General features: G+C 35.2%; 2 protein-coding genes across 2 annotated transcripts; both read left to right on the forward strand.

Annotated features, from left to right (window-relative positions):
• Positions 1-17,238: 17,238 nt before the first annotated feature.
• Positions 17,239-18,687, forward strand: LOC131629140 (uncharacterized). Its single transcript, XM_058899942.1, has one exon. The coding sequence runs from the start codon at positions 17,239-17,241 to the stop codon at positions 18,685-18,687; it is 1,449 nt and encodes a 482-aa protein (XP_058755925.1).
• Positions 18,688-21,090: 2,403 nt separating this feature from the next.
• Positions 21,091-24,483, forward strand: LOC131629141 (uncharacterized). Its single transcript, XM_058899943.1, has 5 exons — positions 21,091-22,004; positions 22,094-22,220; positions 22,851-23,159; positions 23,734-23,838; positions 23,947-24,483. Exons 1-5 carry the CDS (start codon positions 21,091-21,093, stop codon positions 24,247-24,249), a joined length of 1,758 nt encoding a protein of 585 aa, XP_058755926.1. The 3' UTR covers positions 24,250-24,483.
• The last annotated feature ends 510 nt before the right edge of the window (positions 24,484-24,993 follow it).

A 24,993-nucleotide genomic window follows, 5' to 3' on the forward strand; every position in this document is an offset into this window, starting at 1 on the left:
TGCAATGGTTTCTCATATTCAACTCGTCCTAATCAAATGAATACTTCAAACTCTTGTAGTCACTTACACACACAAATCTCGATCCGAATAATTAGTGCCTTCAAATTTCCCAAACAGAAATAACAACTGCCAACTCTAAATCTTGTGACAGGTAAATCCTTTCAAAAATCTTAACTTGCATAAAAGCATAAAACTCCACTTACCCCTTGAACATTCACTTCATTCAACCAAAAACTCACATAAGGAAACTTAGCAAACAACTTCTTCTTCCCAACACGGACAAAACAATTCTCAAGTACTTAGCATGATCATCTTCCCACTGAGGATACCTATACCTTAAATCAAACTTGCAAAACAAACAAGCTCAAACCAACTTGATCCATCAAATATCAATCCTCGAAAATGGATACCTTTCCTTAATTGTAACTTTTCTCAATTGTCTAAAATCGACACAAAGCCTGATAGAACCTTCCTTCTTAACCAACAAAACACATGCACCTTACGACGACACACTCGAACGAACAAACCTCTTCTCAAGAAAATCCTTTAGTTGACTCCTCAACTCTTCCAACTCAGAAGTTGGCATCCGATACGGAACCCTCGACACAACAATAGTTCTAGGAACTAAATCCATCAAAACAGAACTCCAAGACAAAATTCCTCTTTTCGACGATGAATCAATGAAACCTTCAAGAAACACTTATACAAATGCACAACTATCCGCAATTCCCACAATTGCTCTTTCTCAAGGACATCTAAAATCGTCGACAACATAAACAACGTCGTACCACCTTGCACCGACTCATTCACTTCCAATATTATCAAACTAGTCAGATAAGCCTATCACGTCCAATACGATCCCGTCTACTATCAACAAGAGATTAAGGGTGATCAAGTCCTCAATTTGTCAATAGGTAGCCGACAATCATAATAGAGTATAAACTATCAGTACTAACATTAATAATATTCTTTTCCAACTTTTTCTCATAGCACAGAAGCACTATGATTCCATAATTCACAAATCTCTCAAGATCATCTGAACCAGCTAACACCGACGTCCGGTAGCTACGTACCAAAACACTTCTAACAATATCTCAAAACAAAATACCTGAGATCCTACTCATCTCTTCGTACTCCTAATTCTTACTCGAGTTCCAAAACGTTTCCAACAACCTCAATAACTCCTACAACAAAGTCTACCACAATAATTTCCTTAGTCATTGATCCAACAACGACACCTCACACAAGGCTACTCAAACAACAACTTCATAGTCCATCAGTAGCGTTAGAGCATCATAACTCTCTAAATTCCATTCCTTAGAAATAACCAAAATCTACTCCGAGACACTCCAACTTGATTAACAACCAAAGTCTTAAGTCCAAGTCGCCTTCACTTCAGAAAACAACAAATTCCAATAACACTAGTACTGTTGCCCTCAATAGCATACTAACATCTTGCAACTGAAACATATCCGAGAAGCATATCTTCTCCCCCACTTAGCTTCAAACCATACCTGCATACAACCGGCTAGAGGCACAACAAGTACTGACAGTGCTCCACACACTTATCACGTACTGAGGAATTAAACAACATTAGACAACACTGGCCGGACAGACCGACCTGCTCTGATACCACTAATGTAACACCCCAATTCTACCCAAAGCATTTAGGCAAGAAAATATCAGAGTATTTAAAATTTCATACAACACAATTAGGATGTTACACTAAGTAACCAAACAAACACCTTGAAAACAAACGGACATCACCGATGTCAAAAGCATACACACCTGCCAATAACATGATACATAACACACGGAAGATATGAACATATATATATATATACGTATAGCTCTCACTCTAAAAGAGGAGTTTTCCAAAATAAAGTGTTTACAATACACAATGGCACGTCATCACATATACATATTCAAAAGAGTCATATACAAATAAATAACAACAGACTCCCGACTACCCAGTGTTACATATCAGAGCGACCGACAAGACCAACTGGAGAACTACCTCTTCCAAAAGACTCCCAAAGCGGCTAATCTGCAGGATGCCACTCAAGCATCAAATCAGCAGAAGGGTGAGAATATAATTCATAATGAAAGCATGACAATTATAGTAATGCCAACAAGTATCATCAAGAATCATACAACAAAGTAATCCACTCATTCAACCAAAATCAATATATAAGTAATGTGACACATGAATGATAACATAAATATAAAGACAGACAATGATGAATGAGACTCAACTATGCATATGCATGTGGTACCAAATCCGGAGTAAAACTCCCCTTGTCATTATGACAAATACACCTTTGTCGAGCATTATGCTGGGACTTCTTTCCCTCAGGAAAATACACCTTTGTCGAGCATCAAGCTACGACTAAACGTCATCGAGCATTTAGCCCCCACTGATGACCTCTTGCCACTCGGGCAAATACACCTTTTTACCGAGCATTAAGCCCCCACTGGTAATAATTGCCAATTCAGGCCACCTGCTAATAGCATTCCGCCATTAACGTAATGAAATGTTATGCTGTGCAAATATATGACTCTATTACACGACAACAACATCATCAACAATATAACACGGTCACATACCCACGTTACACCGTTTATATTCTATCCAAAAGGATACATCACCAATTAATAACATTGTTATCAATTATATCACACCATAATTACCACACAGGCATTAATAAGCACACAACACACATTCACCGTTCCAACATACTGGCCACATCGGCATAGATGAACGTAAAACACACTTATACACATCAAATTAATATTGGCCATCGGCCCACAACTCCATCAATACATAACACATATGAACATGATCTCATGTTATCGACAACTAATCACATACCTCGTACCATTACGATAACATTCACACAACACATCATTATCAATTACAACCAAGCACTATGATTATTTACCAATCATATCGCGCATATAAACAATTATGTGTTTTCATCAACAACACCTCATAACCCATTAATAACAAGCTAACCAAGCCTATACTATCATATAGAACATCCAACTAGCTTCCTAACACTTCGAACAGCATACGAAACGGAGCTACGGATCAAAAGTTACAAGGTTTCAAGGTTTGGTTAATTGAACATACTACACAACTCATCACTTGATCCTAATAAAAATAATGGGATACTACATCCTATGAATCATTTAATTAGATAATAATATAGGTTATTGCGTTAGCTTTCCAACGCTTCGAACGGCGACAAAATCGGAGTTACGGTTCAAGAGTTACGAAGTTTCAAAGTTTTGGAAAAACAGAAAAAGCTGCCATCCGCTTCAGCTCCGCTCAGCGGACCTTCGCAGAGAATTTTCTGCAACAGAACCTCCGCTCAGCGGACCCACCTCCGCTCAGCGGACCTGCGTAAACCCAGAAAAAACCAGAACGAACCAGAACGGTTCCAGGCCCCTTATACCCACCAAAACCACTCCCAAACATCATTACAACACCAATACAACACATACAAACCATAGAAACAACCTATTATCACACTTTTCATGGTTAATTCATCACTCTAACTCAAAACCTAACTTTATCTCCAAACTCAAACAAGCCATGGTAATGGAAAACAAACATGATCAATGAAGGTATCTATCATCACACTACACATACACACCACAAAATCATGTTTATAACTTCTAAACTCACAAAACTCACAATCCACCATTTTTGTCCAAACATAGAAAAGAACAAGGACAAGAACAAGAACAAGACTATAAGAATCATACATCCAAGATAAATTAGATTCACCCCCTTACCTTGCTATAGCAACGATCGGAACTCGATTCGGTTGAGAATCCACCAATCTACACTTTTCCTCCTCTTTTCCTTCTTCTCCTTTCTCTCTTTCTTTTTCTTTCTTTCCTTTCTTTCTCTTCTTTCTATCTTTGTTTTCTTTATAAAGAAAATATCTTCCTCGCGGAAATGACCAAAATGCCCCTACGCTCAAATATCGTTCAAACGCCCCAAAACGCAAAATATTACCTTAATAATATTTCCGGTACCAAAAATATGAAAACCTTCAATTAAATATTAGTCTGCCATCCCGAACTAATACCGACTGAAACAACTCCAAAAACGGTACAATTCCAATAAACGTCACAAACGTCCAAATCAAGTATATACTTATTTTCCGAGCGTTACAATAGTCGTGCATCTTCTTCTACTGAACCCTCAGCTCTGGTGAATGCTATCAAGGCTCTTCAACAGAATCAAGATGTTCTTGCTTCTCGCCTGGATAAGCATGATGAAGCACATGCAGAGTTCCGAGACTTCATGAAGAAACAAAATGAAAGCACTGCTGGGATTCAAGACATGCTGGCCAAGTTCATGTCTAAACTAGGCTAGTTGTGGTCTTTTGAGTCTTAGTTGTCTCTTGTTCTTGCATCTGTTTTCTTGCATTGTTTCTTGTATTTTTTGATACCTTCTTTTGATCAATGAAATCTTCTTTTCTCTCATATTGTTTGTTTTTCATCTGAATCTTTTATGTTTTTTGAAGTTATGACAAAAAGGGGGAGAAAATGTGATAAATGATCTGACAGAATTTGCAAGTTCTATGTCTTTGAGATTTTTGCAGGATTGAAGACATTCTGAAAAAAGCTCAATACGAGAAGCAAAGACACGGGGAAAAGCAATTCTATATAAAAACATGCTCATGGGATCTGAAGCAAGCTTAGCGCTGTGAAGTTTCAAGATCAGAAGCAAGAAGGAAGAATGTTCTGATATTCTCGTGGCAGAATATGCTCTAAAAACATTCTTATTCCTTATATGTTCTGATGCATTGTTATGTGTTCTGATACATACTATATGCTCTGATACATATCTTATGTTCTGATTCATTCATGCTCTGACTTTTGTCGTTTAGTTTGTTCTGAAACATTTCAGGATGTAGAGATGCTCTGATGATGCTCTGGTACATTCAACAATGTTCAGATACAATCTAGCATGCAATGATTCAAGAAGAAATTCAAATCTCTGAAGCTGTCCTATGGAAGCAAGAAGCAGAAGCTCTGAATGTTCTGAAGATTTAAGCATATGTGATCGTCTCATCTGAAATGGAAAATACTCAGGGAAGTCCTTTATTTATAAGTTTCTTCCAGTATTTATTTCAGGGAGAGACATATTCACACACTATGCTTATATGATTATGCTATAACTGTGTAATTGTCTTTAGCCGTCTGATATTATGATTGCAAATTCATATCATTTATATATATTTTTGTCATCATCAAAAAGGGGGAGATTGTTAGAACAAGATTTGTTCTGATCAATATTCTTAGTTTTGATGATAACAATGTATATAAATTTTGCTTGAGACAATATGGTACTCTAATCCTATGCAATTTCCATTTCAGGAAATATATAAAGAGTATGCACAAAATCAGCGCAAGAGGCACTGACTCAAAAGGTTCAAGTATGCAACATCAGAACATGCTCTCGCAAGACATCAGAAGATGGTCAAGCAGAATCAGAACATGGTCTATTGAAGCATCAGAAGAACTTGAGGTCAGAAGCAGAAGCACTGAAGTTCTCATGGTATCACGCTAGAAGCACTTCAAGGTCAGAAGACAAGAAGATGCTCTGCACCAAGCTGTTTGGTTCTGATATATTCAAACGTTGTATCTACAAACATCAGATCAGAAGCAAGTACAAGATGGCAGGCTACACTGACTGACAAACGGAACGTTAGAAGCTATTAAAGGCAACGTCAGTTAAAGCAGGAAAAGCAAGGCTCGAGGTAGTTGACAAAAGAGTGAAACATTAAATGCAATGATGTACGGATCACACAACGCATTACATGCTCCCAACGGTCATTTTCTCAAACGCCTATAAATAGAAGTTCTGATGAGAAGCTGAATAGAACACTTTGCGCAAACATACAGAAACGCTGTCTAATTCAAAAGCTCTCAAACTTCATCTTCAACCTCACTTCATTACTGTTGTAATATCTTAGTGAGATTAAGCTTAAACATTAAGAGAAATATCACAGTTGTGATTATAGCTTTTTAAGAAGCATTGTATAACTCTTGTAAGAATTTGTTTACATTCATTTGTAAAGGACTAGAGGAGATCAAGTTGTGATCGGATTCTCTAGTAAGTCTTAGAGGGTATCTAAGCATTGTGTTCCTAGAGTGATCAGGTTGTGATCAGAATACTCTAGAAGACTTAGAGGGTATCTAAGTGGAAAACCATTGTAATCTTGTGTGATTAGTGGATTAAATCCTCAGGTGAGGTAAATCACTCCAAGGGGATGGACTGGAGTAGTTTAGTTAACAACGAACCAGGATAAAAATCATTGTGCAAATTGTTTTTATCTTAAGAGTTTTTAAAGCTACACTTATTCAAACCCCCCCCCCCCTTTCTAAGTGTGAGATCCTAAAAGCCTTAATAAATGATGTCATAACAGATGTTGAAACATCATTGCCAAGAAGAATGCTCTTATGTATGAAGAAGAAATCATTTAGAAGGATCTGGTGTGAGCACTAAATTCTATCTGAGTGTCTAATAGGTACTTTGACGGGAGACTTAGTACTTATTGAATGTACAGCCTGAATACAAGACTCATATACTCTGTCGGGAGCTGAGTATGTGTATTAAGTATCCATGGTCTGGTGTGAACTATGTATCAATTATAGTTCTGTGTTATCTTCTCTTAAAGCATTAAGAAGGGCAATGGTTGGCTGTAAAGTTTAGGTTCAGACCTATCTATTAAAGACAAGTTCAGGGCTATTCAGAAGTTTCTCCTACTTCAAGGTACAAGAAGTGGCAGTCTTGATCTTGTGTAGCTAGCAAACGAAGGATTCCAAACATGGAAAAAGTGGCAAGTTCCAAATGAAGAATGCTTCAAGGGTAAGGACAATCATTCAAAACATACTTATGTTATAATTATCAGGGGGAGAATAAAGCAAGACAAGGCATCAACCGGTGTAGGTAAAGGAACACTCAGAGGAATGGATGAGATTCTAAGTCTGATAAACTAATGTCTTGTGTGATGTCACAACATCACTATATGTGACGAATGAAGAAGCAACATTAATGTCTGAAGTGACAGTTCTGACTTAATATGGATTAGAATGGGCAGATTTTAATCTTGGTGATTGTAACATGTTCTGGCAATACGTGTTTACTTTCATGATGAAGACTTCATTAGTGAGTATGACTATGAAGACAGAAGTTTGGTGAGATGATCAACATAGCTAAAGATAAAAGAGGATTCTTCTAGTTCTATCAAGGAGGAGCTCAATTTGTCTTAGCAGACCATGATCTAATTGAAACATGGCAGGGTAATGATCAACAGTAGAAGAAGTGACAGTTCTTTATGGTGGTCTGTGGCAACCTTTCTATGGAAACATCTAGTGTCAAAGGGTCATCAGTTGACTATTTCAGGTGAAGACAAGGTGGTAGACTTGAATCTGTTGCAGAAAGAGAAGTGGAGCTAATGGGATGTACTAAACAGCTCAGGTGTATTCTAATGTTATACAAGATGTTATAACATGTAATTTCTGATGTGAGTATTTTTTTTAAGGAAAAAATTTGCTATAGTGAGTGTGTTCAGCAGGACTGTTGAACAGAGGGTGCTGCTCTTGAAGATATTAAGATGAGTCTTATATTTTCCATTCATCATTTCAAACTTATTCCATTGGGGAAGCTCAGACTATCTCAAATAGGGGGAGTGACTTCTTAGTTCAAGATATAATTCTAGAAAATTATCTTGGTCTGTAATACTCTACCATCTTAATGAAGATGTTCCAAGTCAGCAGAAGCTTTTTCAACTCAGTTATGGGGAGTTTCTTATGAAAAGGTTCATATAACAAGATGTATCATTACAATCAGTTATCTAGGAATGGTTGAATCCAACCATGTGCATCTTGTATCCACAATTATTTATCTGGTCTAGTGGTTGCATGCTTCAACAGGTGGTGGAAGGCTCTTCACAGTTGCAGTAAACAATCTAAAGGTAATCATAACAACAGAAGTCTATGACTAGTGAGTCAGTAGAGTAAGTGGGAGGTCTGTCACTTGGTTCATAGGAAGATTTGTCAAAATCTCTTAAAAGAATCTTGAGCATTGTGCTTAAGGAGTAAAAGAGGGACAATGTCTGACAGGATGTCATGACATTATTAAAGACATTGATTCTTCAGGGTCAAACAAAGAAAACTGCAGTGGGTTTATCTCTTCTAGTCAGTGGCCGGTGTAAAGTTCAATCAATGACTATGCATGCGCTGGATTAAAGATAACTCCTATCATAAGAAAACAGTCAAAAAACTTCTTTGGAAAAAGTAATTGCTTTTGGAACTGTTTCCTATTTAATCGGTTGACCATTGAACAAGACCAAAGACCATCGTTACTACCTATGATCTCAAATGGCTATAAATTAGCATCTTCGCAACAGGCTTCAGAAATCAAATCTCTCAAGATGTGTTTCGTGAGTGTTCGTGTTGGGTGCGTGCAGGTTTGGTATTATGATGGATGCATTTACCAAAACCTGTCCAGAAAATCACAGGGTGGAGAAATCATGTGTCTCTACCAGTGGTATTTCACAAATAACAACAAAAATGTTTCTCCTTATTCAGCCTTCAATAATGGAGTCATTTTAATTGTTATTTGTGATCTGAGTTATGAGCACAATTGTGATTTGTGTTCTGAGTTACGAGGAATGATGGCATAAACTCATTCAAGCTTCATCTTGGACCTCGATCTAGAAGGAATGGGTTTTCATATTGGACCTTTAAGCGAAATGAACTATCTACTTGAAGAAAATTGCCATTCGTCGGCTCTGTGGGAAAATTCTAAAGCGGACAAACTGTATTCTTGGAGAAGATTGCCAACTATTGACCTGCTAGAGAATCTCGGCTAGGGGAATCCCAAAAGTAACCAAACTATCTTCCTGAAGAAGACCACTATTGTTGACTTTGATTGGGAGCAACAACGGAGGTGAGTCAACTATTCCTTTGAGGGAGATTACCATTTGTTAACTTGCTGAGGATTTCTCAAAGTAAACAACAATCTTCCTCTGGAAGACCACTATTTGTTAACCTCTTGGGGAAATTTGGGTGTTTAAACTTTTTTTTAAGAAAAAAAACCTTTTCCGACTTTGCAGGGGAAGCTTGAGTATATGTCCAAGTGACCCGGGCAATAACAGGATCAAAGCCTAACTAGACTATGCTAACCATGTAGTTATGTAAAGCATGCATGAATGTTATGATGATTATAAAATATAAACAGCATGTGAATTGAATTGTCGCGGATATGAAATCCTATGATACGATCTGAATCTTTGTCGATCAGAAGATGTGAAATATTTTCTTCTTGCAGTTTGTACTCCGTTGGGGATACCTATTCAAAGTGAGTGAAATGATTTGAAGTGAAAATCCGTCATCGGGAGATGTTCGCAAAGCAACCTCATGGCGAAACCTGTTCCCGGAGTCTCAACCGTTCTCGGAGCAACTGTTTGCATTCTTCCTATTGTTTGTAACCCTTGGAAAGAAATTTCACCTTTATTTTGTACGTAAATTCATTTTATTTTATGAAAACATTTGTTTCAAAAAAAATGACTGTTTAAACTTAAAATGCATTTTAAGAAACTGAATAAGACTCGATTGCAAAGAAAAAAAGCACAAGGCACAAATTATTATTTATGGAATGGTAATCAGCCAAATGCTTGATTCCATGGAGTATTTACAAAGTTGGAAATTGGTAATTTTCGGGAAAAGGGCTACGATGAAACGTGACGACCATTATCTTTCCCTTCCCTTCCGGATTGCGCTGTATTCGTGCTTCTTAGAAGATGACCTACTGATGATGAATACTCCACAATGGATTTTCTGAATAATCAAGTTTGTCATGAACACAGTTACTTGCCATATATCCCTAACTTTTGCGTAAACTACCCTTTTCGGGTTTTAAGTCTACCGGGATTGATTATATATTTTTTATGTCTCTAACTTTTGCCTGAATCTCTAATTAGGAAAGAGCCATCACCGGGAAGACATTCTCAATCCTAGGCCATAGTCCTATAATATATATATATATATAGTTTAACTGTCCTAAGGTTTACACTCAGACGTAGTCCTAAACAATATATAAACAGTTTATATTTGATAGTAATTTAAATAAAGACTGTAAATTGAAAGCTTTTAAAGCCTAACCTGGATGGAGTGGGGGCCTTTGAAGAAGTATATACAAAGCCTCACCGGCAATTTTGTTGTTTTATTGATAACAGTTGAATATTTATAATAAACAGTTAAAGGTTTTTGAAAACAGAAGAAGTGAAGATGGACATAGGTCACATAGGTATCTGAAGAGTTTCACCGGGAATAATGCCCTTCAAATACCAGAAGAATGTTTTGAAAACAGAAAGAAGATTTTGTAAATACAGTTTTTGAAAACAAAACTAAGAAAAGAAAGAAGGTGTTGGGTCTTACACTGTATTAGAGGCCCGAAGAAAATGATTTATTGTTTATAAGAAACAGTTGTTTGAAAATGATTTGAAGTGAAACAAGGTTTTGTTGTCTGAAAACCTCAATCGTCAGTTTAAATCAGAGTTTGAAAATAGTTTGAAATATTGCAAAAAGTCAACTTAATTAGGGTAAAGACAAAGTCTATACCTAATTAAGTCCTAAATGATTAGGGTTTTATCACAAGAATATTTACAAGAAATTAGGTTTTGAAAATCAAGAGAAAACTATATTTAAAAGTATCAAACATACTTAAAACTTATAATTTTAAACCTAATTAAAATATATTAAAAATAATATATATTTTTGTGAGTTTTTGATTATTCATAAAAGAGATGTATTAAATGAAGAGTGTGTAAAAAGTCAAGAGGAAATGATTTAATTTGATAAGTAAATCAATTATATGAAGTTTGTAAAAAAAAAAGAAAGAAAATAGTGATAAAAAAAAGGGTTTGGTCTTGCCAAGGGTTGAACCCACGCCTTATATGTTACCAAACAAAACATATGCCAACTGGGCCACGCGCGTGGCCTGTTTAGGAAAGGCATCCACATGATTATATGTGAAAGCAAAACATAAAAGTGGTTTGAAAAATAAAATGAACAAAAGGTCTGAGGGGGGGATCGAACCCCATACCTAAGGCAAGGCAAGGCTTTTGGACGCGCGCTGTAACCAATGGGACACTACGATGAATTCGTAAGTGACACACCTACTATTAAAAATAAAATAAACTCGTTTCTGGGAAATTTGAAAAATGGCGCCACCATCTTCATCTTCAACCTCAAGCTTCCATAACTTTTGAATTTTCTATATCACTCGTTTCTCAACCAAACTCAAAGATGTAAACATGGATTTTGCTCGTTTTTTAATAAGGATCATGATGGTATCCTTTGATTTCATTTATTTTTAGTGTAATTCAAAATTCGCACGCATGAACACTAAGAACCCTAAAACTGGAATTTAACATGAAATACTCTATATGCATGATATGATGCAATTGATTGAGGGTTAATGATCCTTAAAGGTGCAGAAACCAACTCGTAACTTCATTTTTAATTTATCATGCGTGAATTATGGAGTTTGAATTTCACGAAACTTACCTCAAAAATGGAGGTTGAGCTCTGATCAAAGTGTGCTACAGATTTGTTGCAATGATCCAGATAGCTTCAGTGATCCCTCGGGAAGGTGTTGAGATGCTTGGCTTGGGTTGAAACTGCCCAGAACTCCTTGCTCGACCCCAACTGATGCAGCTCCAAGTGAGAGGTGAAGATGATGATTCTCCATGTACAGAAGTGTTCCAGAAGTTTGGATCACCTCTAAATACCTCCCTTTATGTGTTTGAATACTTACTTTCAAAGGAAGAGCTTTGGTTTGAAGAATCCGAGTCTTCATGCCAAAGAACCTTTGAAAAACCTAAGTATGAGAAGAGAAGAGAGAAAGAAAGATTTTTGTTGCTTTGGTGTGTTTAATTACTGAAGTATGCACTTGTATTTATAGGCAAAAGTCTCAGAGCAATTGGAGATAGTAAGCTTGCTTAATGAGGGAGTTTTTGGTTTCTTGGCCATGAAGAAATTCAAAGAATCTTCAAGATGCAATGATGGTGTTTTCGAGTTAGCTCCCCAAACATTGATCTCTTCTGATCATAGGGGACAATTCTGATGCAGAATGGCTTCCAATTGGCTTAGGAGAAGATTCCTTGATGATTCACTAATATTCCATTTTGTAATGATTACTTAATCACATGGCATTGAATTTTTGAATATTCTTCAATCTCTTTGCAATGATGCATTTGATCCTCTCTTATCCCTCATAATGTTTTTGAAGTTTAGAGGTATCAAATAGTGTAGGAATTTGCATAAAATTGCAAGTTTCAAACTTTGGCATGACCTATAATTTTACTCCATGAGCCCAACTTTGAACCATCATAACTCCTAGCTCAAAATGAATTTGGAGAAGGTTGAGCACAATTTGGAAAGCCCTTAACATATACTTCAATTCATTAGTTTGGGGTTTCTTCAGAATCATTTGGGAAATTTGTGAAAAATAGGCCTAAAGTTGGAAGAAAACTAGGTTGAATTGTAAGATGTTGTTTTATTTTGCAAGATCTACAACTTTCATTTTGGGAGTTTTTTTAGTGTGTAAGCAAAATTTTGAGTTCCCAAAGTACCCTTAAAAACCCTAGTTCCTGACTTTTTGATCCTTGATGAATTTTCTTGAATTTCTTTTGCCAAATGACATCAATAATCATATATTGATGATATTGATCCTTAAATGTCATGGTTTGACCAAAAATCCTAAAAATCAAAGGTGATCTTGTATAGTTGACTTTTTCCAAATGAAGTGAAATCTTGGACTTTCTGTGATGAATCAAACTCTCCTCCTCAAATGAGTGATGTGAATGGATTATATTGAGGTAATAGAAGTTATTAAGTCATGCTTTGAGTTTTGGATCCATGTCCTGATTAAAAGTCAACTATGCTAGTGAATTAGGTCTGAAACCCTAATTGTCGACCAGATGAAATTGATGACTGTAGATCTTGAATTGAAGTGTAATGTCCTATGGATATTGTCATATGGATCATTTGAAGATGATTGAAGCCTTTGAGTGATTCCCTGGGGCTTTTTAGGGTTTCCCAAATGTGATCCCTGATTGCAGTCCTTAACAGACTCAAAACCCTAGATTGGTGAACTAAGCAAACCTGAGTCCAGATGATTGTTGTCTAATCAACATAGGTGAATAAATGAATCATTTGAATCCTATGATTGTATTAGAGGTTATTCTCATATTGATTGATCCTTTGCCTGAACACCTTTGTCCTTGAGCACCCTCGATTGTGTATCAGGCAAACAAGTGACTGCTCTAAGTACCTTTCTTGAGTTTGATAAGGTATTTGGAGGTGTGACATCTCAGGAGGGTAAAAATTAGGGTATGACAGATGCCCCTATTTAAGTTTCTTTCATTTGGAGGGAGAAAGATTGACATCTTGATCTCTCCTAAGTGAAAGAGACTTAAATACCAAAGAATGCACGACTTTTGGGCATCCTGGAGATGTCGCAGAGATAATAAAATCCTGGTGCATGACTTGATCCCGTTGTCGCACTCGCCGGGGAATAAGGAGACAAACTCCGGTAGAAATGTATTACGTGGATTATGCCGAATGGTCGGCAATGAAAAATGCGCAATCCATCTTCTTTAAATAAGTGTTTACTACTTAGAAAAAGGTAAACAACCTCCCCTTGTTTCGGATGTCCGATCACGAAACTGGATTCTGCTGTGATTTTGGACGATATCTCAGATAAAGAGAAAATCTCCAAGGGTTTGTTTCCTCATCAAACTTCTCACCAGCACTTGGAGGAGAGATACCATTTGATGGAAACTAAGAAACTTCATCATCTTTTGGAAGATATCTCTGATGGAGAGAAAATCTCCAAGGGTTTGTTTCCTCATCAAACTTCTCACCAGCACTTGGAGGTGAGATACCATTTGATGGCAATTAAGAAACTTCATCATACTTTGGAAGATATCTCGGATGAAGAGAAAATCTCCAAAGGTTTGTTTCCTCATCAAACTTCTCACCAGCACTTGGAGGTGAGATACCATTTGATGGCAATTAAGAAACTTCATCATCTTTTGGAAGATATCTCAGATGAAGAGAAAATCTCCACGGGTTTGTTTCCTCATCAAACTTCTCACCAGCACTTGAAGAAGAGATACCATTTGATGGCAACTAAGAAACTTCATCATCTTTTGGAAGATATCTCTAATGAAGAGAAAATCTCCAAAGGTTTGTTTCCTCATCAAACTTCTCACCAGCACTTGGAGGTGAGATACCATTTGATGGAAATTAAGAAACTTCATCATCTTTTGGAAGATATCTCGGATGAAGAGAAAATCTCCAAGGGTTTATTTCCTCATCAAAGTTCTCACCAGCACTTGGAGGTGAGATACCATTTGATGGCAATTAAGAAACTTCATCATCTTTTGGAAGATATCTCGGATGAAGAGAAAATCTCCAAAGGTTTGTTTCCTCATCAAACTTCTCATCAGCACTTGGAGGTGAGATACCATTTGATGGCAATTAAGAAACTTCATCATCTTTTGGAAGATATCTCGGATGAAGAGAAATCTACAAGGGTTTGTTTCCTCATCAAACTTCTCACCAGCACTTGGAGGTGAGATACCATTTGATGGCAATTAAGAAACTTCATCATACTTTCCTTCGACTTAACATCTTTGAAGGAATACCACATGATTGTGCGTCCCTTGGAGGAGCTAATGACTTTGCTTGAAAGTGGACGAACTGTCTTCGGGGAGAAAACTACCATTCATCGACTTATGCTGAGAAAGTCTTGGACATGAACAAACTGTCTTCCAGAGGAGGACTACCATTTGTCGATCAGCTGGGGAGATTCTGGAGCTGAACAAACTCACTACTAGAAAATTCGCTTTTAGTGACTAAAATAGTGACCGAAAAATTTCAGTCACTCTAGCCACCAAAATAGCCACCAAAAATTAGTATGGTATATGTAAAATTTTTGATGTCGCAAAATCGGTCACTAATTGAAATTAGTCAGCAAATTTGTGACCAAATATTCAATATAAAAAAGCTAAAGTTAATTTTTGTTTTTTTTACATAATTTTAATTAATTTAGCGACTGAATTTCAGTGGCTAAAGTATATATAGGCTAAACTAATAACAATATAATACTATGTCTAGTGGTTGGTCATATGTTAAAGAAGGATATGAGTTCCATCCTTTGCTGCATTGTTTTTTATTTTAAATTTTAGTGGTTAAAAATACTAGACATAAAATGGCCCAGCCAAGAGTCGAAGCGGTGACATTTCAGTGCCAATAAAGATCTCCTACCAATCCATCTAACCGTTTATGTTATATTATTCTGAATATCAAAACTATATGAACGCATCTAAGCATTTTCCAACTGTAGACAAAACGTTTCCACTTTCTTTTTCCGCGCTCGGTAATTTATTTTTAAAACAAAATGATAGTTTTATTTTTACAGCTTCTTTGTTTCAAAATTCTCCACCAACCCTAACACTCATGACCTCGTAAACATTATTTTTCCGCCGCACACTCATCCTTGTTTCTCCGCCGCCCACTCCTCCTTGTTTCTCCGCTATTCAAATCTTTCATTCGCCGTCCGGTAAAAACCGCAAAACCTTCAACAACATATCAAGGTATTTCACTTCTTTCTGCTTCTCTTGCATGCTTCTTTTCTTTAATGGTTGTTTCTATTTATTATTATGGTTGTTTTTTTGTTTCTCTGTGAGTGGGATTTTAGATTTTGATAGAAATTTCTTTGGGTATTGGATGCCCTATTTATGTGTGAGAAAGAGAGATACTTGAAAATAACATAATAAATATAGAATAGAAACAAGTTTTATGTTTATTGACAGTTGTTGTCATTGTGACAAAAGAAATTGATTAGAATAAGTTTAAGATGTTAATTCCATATGAGTATGAAATCATTTTGACATGATTAAATCACTAATATTAAACCCCAGTAGATATTAATCACTTTAAGTAAAGTGATAGAAAGTTATATTGTCTTATGGTGGTGTTTAGAATTTATAAGATAGCATGAGTTTTTTTAATCTGGCTTGTAGTGAATCATCATTGAGAGTAAGTTCTTCCAAGCTTTAAGTTTGACAATTAATTTTTTAGTAATGGCTTGTAATGAATCATTATTGGTTTGCCTTTAAAGATGAAGACTCCTAAGTAATCAAAATGAGTTAATCATGTAGCGAAACCCAGAATATTAGCTAGAGTTTAAAATTATTATATAGAGAAAAATTTACTATTCTCTTGATGGAAAATGTGTTGGTTGGAAATGCTTAGTTAGAATTTATTTAGGCTTATTCTTGGCATATGTTCATTAGCAGCAATAGTTTTAATTTTTTTTTTTTTATAATTTGGGATGCAAATTTAAAATTTTAAGAACTGATAACAATATGTAATTCTACCTTGCTAGTTGTGCACATGGTGAAGAAGTGCTTTAAGTGCTATTGGTATCCTCATTTAACCTTCCTGTAGATTACTTGTATTTCAACTCTTAGAAAAACACTTAACTGAACTCAAACTTTGCTATAGTTATAGGTTCATTTATATGGGCAACATATTACTATTAATTTGTCCTCTTACTATAGTCTCCTAGTAATTTTTCTGACAGTGAAACTAAGTCTCTATTTTTATGATCACTCTTCTCATTGTTGGATTTAAATTATTTTTGTTGTCTAACTCTTGTTGTTTCTTTAATTGAACTTCCCTGTTTGATTTGTACGAGTAGACTTTTAAATTCAATAAATCTGATACTCTTTAGCAACAACTCTAAAAACTTAATAGTAATTTAGCAAGTGTATCAAATTGTTCACATAACCATATTCTCATTGTTGGAAGTAGAATTTTTTTCCCTTTTATTCAGGTATGCTCATTATTTTTATATTGACATTGTAGATATTTGGGATCAGAGTGCTCTACTTTTTATACAAGAACTCAAGGTAATTATTTGAAAAATAATTGTAGAAGGTGAGATTCTTTAATATTTTCTTGAATCTAGTCTTATATATATTGTTTGCCTTAAATACCATATATGAACTATAATATGAAATTATAAGTTATTTTTTCATTTTTGGTGTCTAACTTAAATATTATACATGACATATATGCTCTGTTTAAATACAATACATGATCTATATACTTTAATTATATTACAGAATAAACATGGACATCCGACTACATCGTAGTTGGATGTATAATAGGTTAAATCCTGGTCGGAAGGGGTACACTGACGAGTTTCGAAATGGGTTAGATGAATTTGTATCATTTGCACTTCGGCAAGAGGGCATAATTAATAGTGAAATTAGATGTCCTTGTTCTAATTGCAAAAACGTCCCTTTGAAACACTTCGAAGAAGTTAAAGTTCATATTTTTCAAAAAGAGTTCAAACCTGATTATTGGTATTGGACATGTCATGGAGAAAGTGATCCGGAGTTACTTGTAGAAATTAATAAACAAAAGTTTGCACAAGAGGGTCATAGCAACAACCACGGTAGATTTGAGAATATGGTTTATGACGCTGTTGGACCAGAACACCAAATGCAATGTGAGGAAGAAATGGAAGAGTCTCCAAATATTAATGATCAAAAGTTTTATGATTTACTACATGCAGCACATAAACCATTGTGGCATGGATGCAACGATCATACTGAATTATCTACTGCTGTTAGATTATTGATGATTAAGTCAGAGGGGAACATGTCTCAACGGTCTTTTAATCAAATGGTGGCACTTATGAAGGAGACACATCCTCCAAACAATCTTGTTCCTAATGATTATTATAGGACTAAGAAAATTGTTTCAAAACTTGGTCTCACTGCAGAAAAAATAGATTGTTGTGTTAATGGTTGTATGCTATACTACACCGATGAATGTAAACAACTAAGAGAATGCAAGTTTTGTAATGCACCTCGTTATAAGAAAAAAAAGACTGGCAAGAAGAGTTGCAAAGAGGTGCCCATAAAGAGAATGCACTATTTACCCTTAATTCCCAGACTTAAGAGATTATACGCTTCAATGAGCTCTGCTCCTCATATGAGGTGGCATTATGAAAATAAACGAGAACCAAGAGTGATGTGTCATCCATCGGATGGAGAGGCTTGGAAACATTTTGATCAAACTTATCCTTCCTTTGCTGCTAAAGAGGGGAATGTAAGATTTGGATTATGCACCGATGGTTTTACACCATTTAATCATACAACCTCTTCTTATTCATGTTGGCCTGTAATTGTTACCCCCTACAATCTTCCTCCAGAACTGTGCATGACAACTCCCTACATGTTTCTCACTTTGATTATTCCCGGTCCTCATAATCCAAAGAGCAAGATAGATGTTTATTTGCAACCATTGATAGGTGAGCTCAAACTTTTGTGGGATGAAGGAGTGCTTACATATGATATTTCAAGGAAAAGGAATTTCATAATGAAAGTTGCATTAATGTGGACTATTAATGATTTTCCGGCATATGGAATGTTGTCTGGTTGGAGTACAACTGGAAAATTAGCATGTCCATATTGTATGGATAAATCAAAATCTTTTTTCTTGAAGCATGGTGGCAAGTGTTCTTGGTTTGATTCTCATCGTCAATTTTTGCCTACAGATCATGCATTTTGAAGAAATAAGAATGCATTTTACAAGAACCGAGTAGAAAAGTCTCGACCTCCAAAATAGTTGACTAGGGATGATGTGTGGGATGAAGTATCTGATTTCCCTAAAGTAACTGAGGTCGATCCTTGTATATGTGATGGGTTTGGTGTGTCCCATAATTGGAAAAAACAAAGTATTTTTTGGGAGTTACCTTATTGGAAAACCAACTTAATAAGGCATAATCTTGATGTTATGCATATTCAGAAGAACGTGTTTGATAATGTCTTTAATACAGTGATGGACATAAAAGATAAGACCAAAGACAATGCTAAGGCATGAATGGATGTGAAGAAGTATTGTCGAAGAAAGGAGTTAGAATTACAAACACAATCAAATGGAAGAGTTTTAAAGCCTAAAGCAAAATATGTTTTGTCTAGTGACCAACAAAAGGTTGTGTATAAATGGGTTTCTGAGTTAAAAATGCCTGATGGTCATGCTTCGAATTTGCATAGATGTGTAAGCAAAGGTGATGGGAAGCTTATTGGAATGAAAAGTCATGATTGCCATGTATTTATAGAGCGATTGTTACCAGTTTCTTTTAGTGCACTTCCCCATCAAGTGTGGAGTCCTATAGCTGAGTTGAGTAAGTTTTTCAAGGATTAATGCTCAACAACTTTGCGTGTGGACGATTTGTTATTGATGGAAAAAAATATAGTGATTACAACTTGCAAATTAGAAAAAATATTTCCACCTGGATTCTTTAATTCCATGGAGCATGTTCCGATTCATCTTCCTTATGAAGCAAGGGTTGGGGGTCCTGTGCAATATCGTTGGATGTATCCATTTGAGAGGTAATCATTCAAATTGTCCAACCCATAAATCTACATTTTTAAGTTTTCATAATTAGTAGTTAACTTTATATATATTATTATTTAGGTACTTGAAAAGGTTGAAACAAATGGTTAAAAACAGATCGCATGTAGAAGGGTTGATTTGTGAGGCATATCTATGTCAAGAGACTTCTCATTTTTGTTCATATTATTTTGAGTCTCATGTGAAATCTTTGAGAAATAAAGTATGTCGAAATGATGATGGGGTTCAAGATGATGTAGTTCAACATACTTTATCAATTTTTAATCATCCTGGTCGCTTAGCTGGAACTCGTAAGAGTCGGTATTTGGATGAAAAAGAATTAGCTGCTGCACATTTGCATATCCTACTAAATTGTGAAGAAGTCCAACCATTTATTCAGTAAGTAAATTAAACTTTACTTGATTTATCATTTTATATTAATCATATAGAATGATTTTAATAATAATAATAATAATAATAATAATAATAATAATAATATCACGTGTTAGATGCTTTGTGCAATATTTGGAAGAAAGTTATCCAAATATATCTCAAGTTGTCGTGGACGGTAGGATTGCATCTGAATTTCCAAGTTGGTTTCAAGCATATGTAAGTTTCATGCAATTTCTAAAGTGATTTCAACTATAATACTTAACTTATCTTATAATTGTGGAATATAATGAGTTTATGTTTCCTTTTGGTAGGTACATGACAAAAATAACATGGTGCAAGATTTGTATTTGCACCAGTTAGCATATGGTCCTAAGAGGAAGGTTTATACTTGGCCTATTTATTATGTCAATGGTTTTAAGTTTCACACCGAAGAATGGAGTGCTGGAAAAAAAACCATTAATTGTGGAGTTTGTGTCAAAGGTGACGATGAAGGAGTTGAAGAAAATTATTATTATGGGAATATTAAAGAGATTATGCAAGTTGAATACCTGGGAGAACCAACCAAACAATTAGTTTTATTTAATTGTGAATGGTTTGATGTTGTTGCCAATCGTGGCATGAAAGTTCAGCACCAATATGGCATTATGGAGGTTCATCACCGTAGAAGATATTCAAATTATGATCCTTTCATATTTGCAACAAATGCTATTCAAGTTTATTATGTACCATACCCAGGAAAATTAAAAGAAAAGATTGATTGGTGGGTTGCCATTAAGACAAAACCTAGAGGCAGAGTCGATGATCGTTACACATTAGAGGTTGCATATCAAGATTCAACAACAACTACAACAAGTGTTGATTTTGTAGCAAATGATGAGTTACTTGACCATTTAAGAGATGAAGGGGAATATGAGGAAATAGAAATGAGTATTGAGGAACTAGAAAAAGAACATGATGAGAAAGACGAGGAGAACGAGGACGAATTTGATTTAGAAAATGATTTAGAATACTCCGAGTATCAGGATGATGGCACTAACATTGATATTGATGATGATGGTGATGATGATGATGAGATGATACATGGACATAATGATTATTAAATTGTAATATTTTTCATTTTGTGGAATGTGATGCATTTAGTTATTTTATGCTATAAACAATTCTAATTTTTTTTACTGATTGCAGATGGCAGGTGAAGATAAAATTAAGGAAAAAGCTTCAAAGACTCGTAAATTAAAACATATCAAAATTTCAACTCCACACATGGCATCCCATGATGCACCTCCACATATGACATCTCATGATGCACCTCCTCACATGACATCCCATGATGCACCTCCTCACATGACATCCCATGATGCACCTCCTCGTACGACATCCCATGATGCACCTCCACATATGACATCTCTTGGTGCCCTTCCTCATGTTACACATCCTTCTAAGACATTGCATTTTGCATCTCCTCATAGTATATCTCATGTTGCACCCTCTTCAAGCACATCTCATGTTAGACCTGTTTGTAGGGCATCTCTTACTAAGAAATCTAATGGCCTTCCTCATACACCGACATCTGCTACTATGACATCTAATGGCCCACATCCTTGTGTTGCACCTCCTATAAGGGAATCTGCTACTAGGACATCTAATGTCCCTCCTTCTCATGTTTCATCTGCTGTTAGGACATCTAATGTCCCACTTTCTCATGATGTGTCTACTACTAGGACATCTAATGTCCCACTTCCTCGCGTTACATCTGCTGTTATGACATCTAATGTCCCAGTTTCTCATGCTACATCTGCTACTAGGACATCTAATGTCCCACTTCCTCATGTTGCATCTGCTACTAGGACATCTAATGTCCCACATTCTCATGTTGCATCTGCTACTCGGATATCTAATGTCTTAATTCCTCATGCTTCATCTGCTACTAGAACATCTAATATCACACCTCCATCTTCAATACGAGGGGTAGCATCACCGTCTATTTCACAACCTTATGATTCTGATGGAGCACAAACCCCAAGATCAAGTGAAACTGTTGTTCCATCTGAGACACAAAGTAGTGGAGGAAAGCAAACTTTGTACCTTGACTTGCAAGGGTATATATTTATATATATGAATATATCTATATTCAGTACTTTTCATATAATATATACATTTCTTAACTATTCATATGTATTGTTTGTAGATTTTTGCCTTTGTATGCTGCAGCTAGTGGGATCAGAGATATCATTTGGAGTAATTATAGTATGCCATGGAACTCATGGAAGAAGATACACATTGATACAAGGGACTTGTGGTTTGGAGAGTTTAAGGTATTTTTCTAATATGTGAAATTTTAGTAGGTGTAATTGAATGAACATTTTAGATAGCCATATATATTTTTCTTAATGCTATATGTAGTTTAAATGAATTAATTTAAAATTTGAAACAGATCATAACTTAACTAAAAAAAAATCTTTGTTATTAAATATACTTATTAGCAATGGTATATAACTTAACTAACAGAGCATTAAGTAGCAAAGGTATGTTTCTTAATAGTTTAACTTAACTAACAAGGATTCTCATATGAGAAAGAAAGCAAGATAGCCATAGATATTATAAATTCCAGCCCCATATTTTAGGATTTCTTTCCTTGTGTTCTTCTTTCTAGTAGCCAAAAGCCACAACATTAAATTTGATAGTGTTCTTCTTTCCTTGTTTTATCAATGATAATTGTTCAATTAAATATAAGAAAAGATGTTGAACAGAACATAGAAATAAAGGGACAAAAACATACTTAATTCATAAAGTTGTATTTTTTTTAATCTATCATAAATTTGTTTCATAAGTTTGGTTATAAAGTTTGTTGGAACCATCCTTTTCTTAGATAATTAATTTTCATACTTCTTTTACAATACAATCCTAAATTGCTATTGTTATGTTTATTGTGTCAGTAATTTTAGTTTTTTATGCTTTCTATACAAAAAAAGTATAATTTTGTTCCACCGGATGATGCATGGGCTAGAAAGAACTTTGAAAAACGAGGTGCAGCAATAATGAAAAATAACCTAAACAAGGTTCGTGTCACAAGGAAAAGACCAACATGGATTAATCTGAATTTGTGGAATACATTATGTGAGCATTGGGGAACTTCAGGATATAAAAAGAAGAGTATACAGGCGAAAACAAACCGAGCATCTGACTGTGAAGGTTTTGGAATGCCCCTACACACTTGTGGCTCTATCTCCACATCCCAACATAGAGCTAATTTGGTAAAGTTTATTTTATTTATATAAACCTGATGTGTATATAAATGGTTTTGTGTGCTATTAACTCTGTATTTCTGCGGCATATGTTTGTGTTTTTGACTGATTTTGTGTGTCGTGTTTTCACTGCATATGTTTTGTTTGTAGAAAGGCAAGTGAAAATCTCAAATTCTTATTGAAACAAATATATACTAGAATATTGTAAGGCTTATTCTAGATATTGTGGGTGTTCCTTATGTATTGTGGGCGTGCCTTATATATTGCATATCTAATTTGCATTATTCCCATGATAAAAATTCAGCATTAACAACAATGTTTTCAAAATCATTAGTGGTTCAAATCTGTTAGGAACTGATGTATAATTGATTGTTTTTCTATTAGTGGTACACATATGTTAGGAGCTGATTTGTAATTATGTAGTTCCATGTGATAATTAGTGGTTATGCATTTTGTTGCTACTGCAGTATATACTTGTCTTTTGTTATTGATGTGCAAAGTTGTTATTAAATATATATGCAAAATTTGGTTATTCTTTGGATTCTAGTTCTAGTTCTAATTCATATTCTTTGTTTTGTTATAGACGGAAATGAATGGTATTCCCCCCACTCCTTCAGATTTGTTTGTTCACACACACCAACATCGCAAGAATAAGACTTGGGTTGATCGAAGATCGGAACATGTTTATGTAATGAGTTCTCAACTTTAAATAGTTTTTATTTTTTATTTTTCATGTTGATTTCATTTATTTTACTTCATTTTAAAATATTAATTAGTCTTATATTTGTGTAAATAGGAAAATTATAAACGTAGATGGGAAGAACTAACCCAACAAGAATCTTCGCAAGGAACTCCGCCACCAAAGGAAATTGATGTGTGGACCGAGGTTGCAAGAATAAGGAAAGGACATGTTTATGGTCTTGGGAGTGAATCTTCTTTATTTGCAAGCAGGCGAAATTACCGTGGTTCAAGTTCCTCGTCAACTGAATGGGTGCAAAGACATGAATTTGAAGAACTGAAAATTGAAAGGGAAGAAATGAAAATTGAAAGGGAAGAAATGAGAAAGGAAAGAGATGAACTTCGTGATGCGCTAAAATAATTGATGGAAAGCTTAAACTTTCAGCCCAAGCCATATATTAGAGAACAAGTTCATGAAGATGATGTGGCTGATGATAATGATGATGTGGTTGATGATAATGTTGATATGTCTGATGATAATGTTGGTGTGTCTAATGATGGTGAACAAATAGGAGACAAATGACAAGGGAAATAATGTGGTTTACTTTTATATGTTTTGTAGTTGTTTTTTGAGTTAGGATATTGACTTTTTGTATGCAAGAATTGAAAGGGATTTATTCCCCCTTTGGTCTGTGTCTGATGATATCAAAGACCAGTTTACCAGTAACTTAGCTTGGGTATGTTTTGGATTGATTTTGTATTTTTTTATAAGTATTTGGTAATACTTAAATATATTATATATTATGTCCATATTATTGCGTGCTTGTTAAATTATTTGTTGTATATGAAATCATTTTAGAGATATTAAATTAGATTTCAAAAATTATTTACAGGGATGGTAAATTATTAATAATAATTAGAAAAATTCAGATTTTAGAGACAGAAATAGAGACCGATTTTACCATACGATACTATATAATCGGTGGCTAAATCGGTCACAATGTGCAAAAAAATTAATTTCAAATCGGTCACAAAAACAGTCTCCGAAATCGGTCTTTGGTTACTGATTTGGGTTTTCGCTACTGTAAAATAATGGTCACTGATTTGGTCACTGATGAATTTAAAGACCGATTTTTCATATTTTCGGTCACTATTTTGGTCACTA

This window comes from Vicia villosa, unplaced genomic scaffold, assembly GCF_029867415.1.
Source record: "Vicia villosa cultivar HV-30 ecotype Madison, WI unplaced genomic scaffold, Vvil1.0 ctg.000525F_1_1, whole genome shotgun sequence".
Taxonomy (NCBI): domain Eukaryota; kingdom Viridiplantae; phylum Streptophyta; class Magnoliopsida; order Fabales; family Fabaceae; genus Vicia; species Vicia villosa.

Coding starts and splice junctions, on each gene's coding strand:
- LOC131629140 (XM_058899942.1), top strand. CDS start 17,239: ATGGACATCCGACTACATCGTAGTTGGATGTATAATAGGTTAAATCCT.
- LOC131629141 (XM_058899943.1), top strand. CDS start 21,091: ATGGCAGGTGAAGATAAAATTAAGGAAAAAGCTTCAAAGACTCGTAAA. Junction 22,005..22,093: donor TTGTACCTTGACTTGCAAGG/GTATATATTTAT, acceptor TATTGTTTGTAG/ATTTTTGCCTTTGTATGCTG. Junction 22,221..22,850: donor TGTGGTTTGGAGAGTTTAAG/GTATTTTTCTAA, acceptor CAGTAATTTTAG/TTTTTTATGCTTTCTATACA.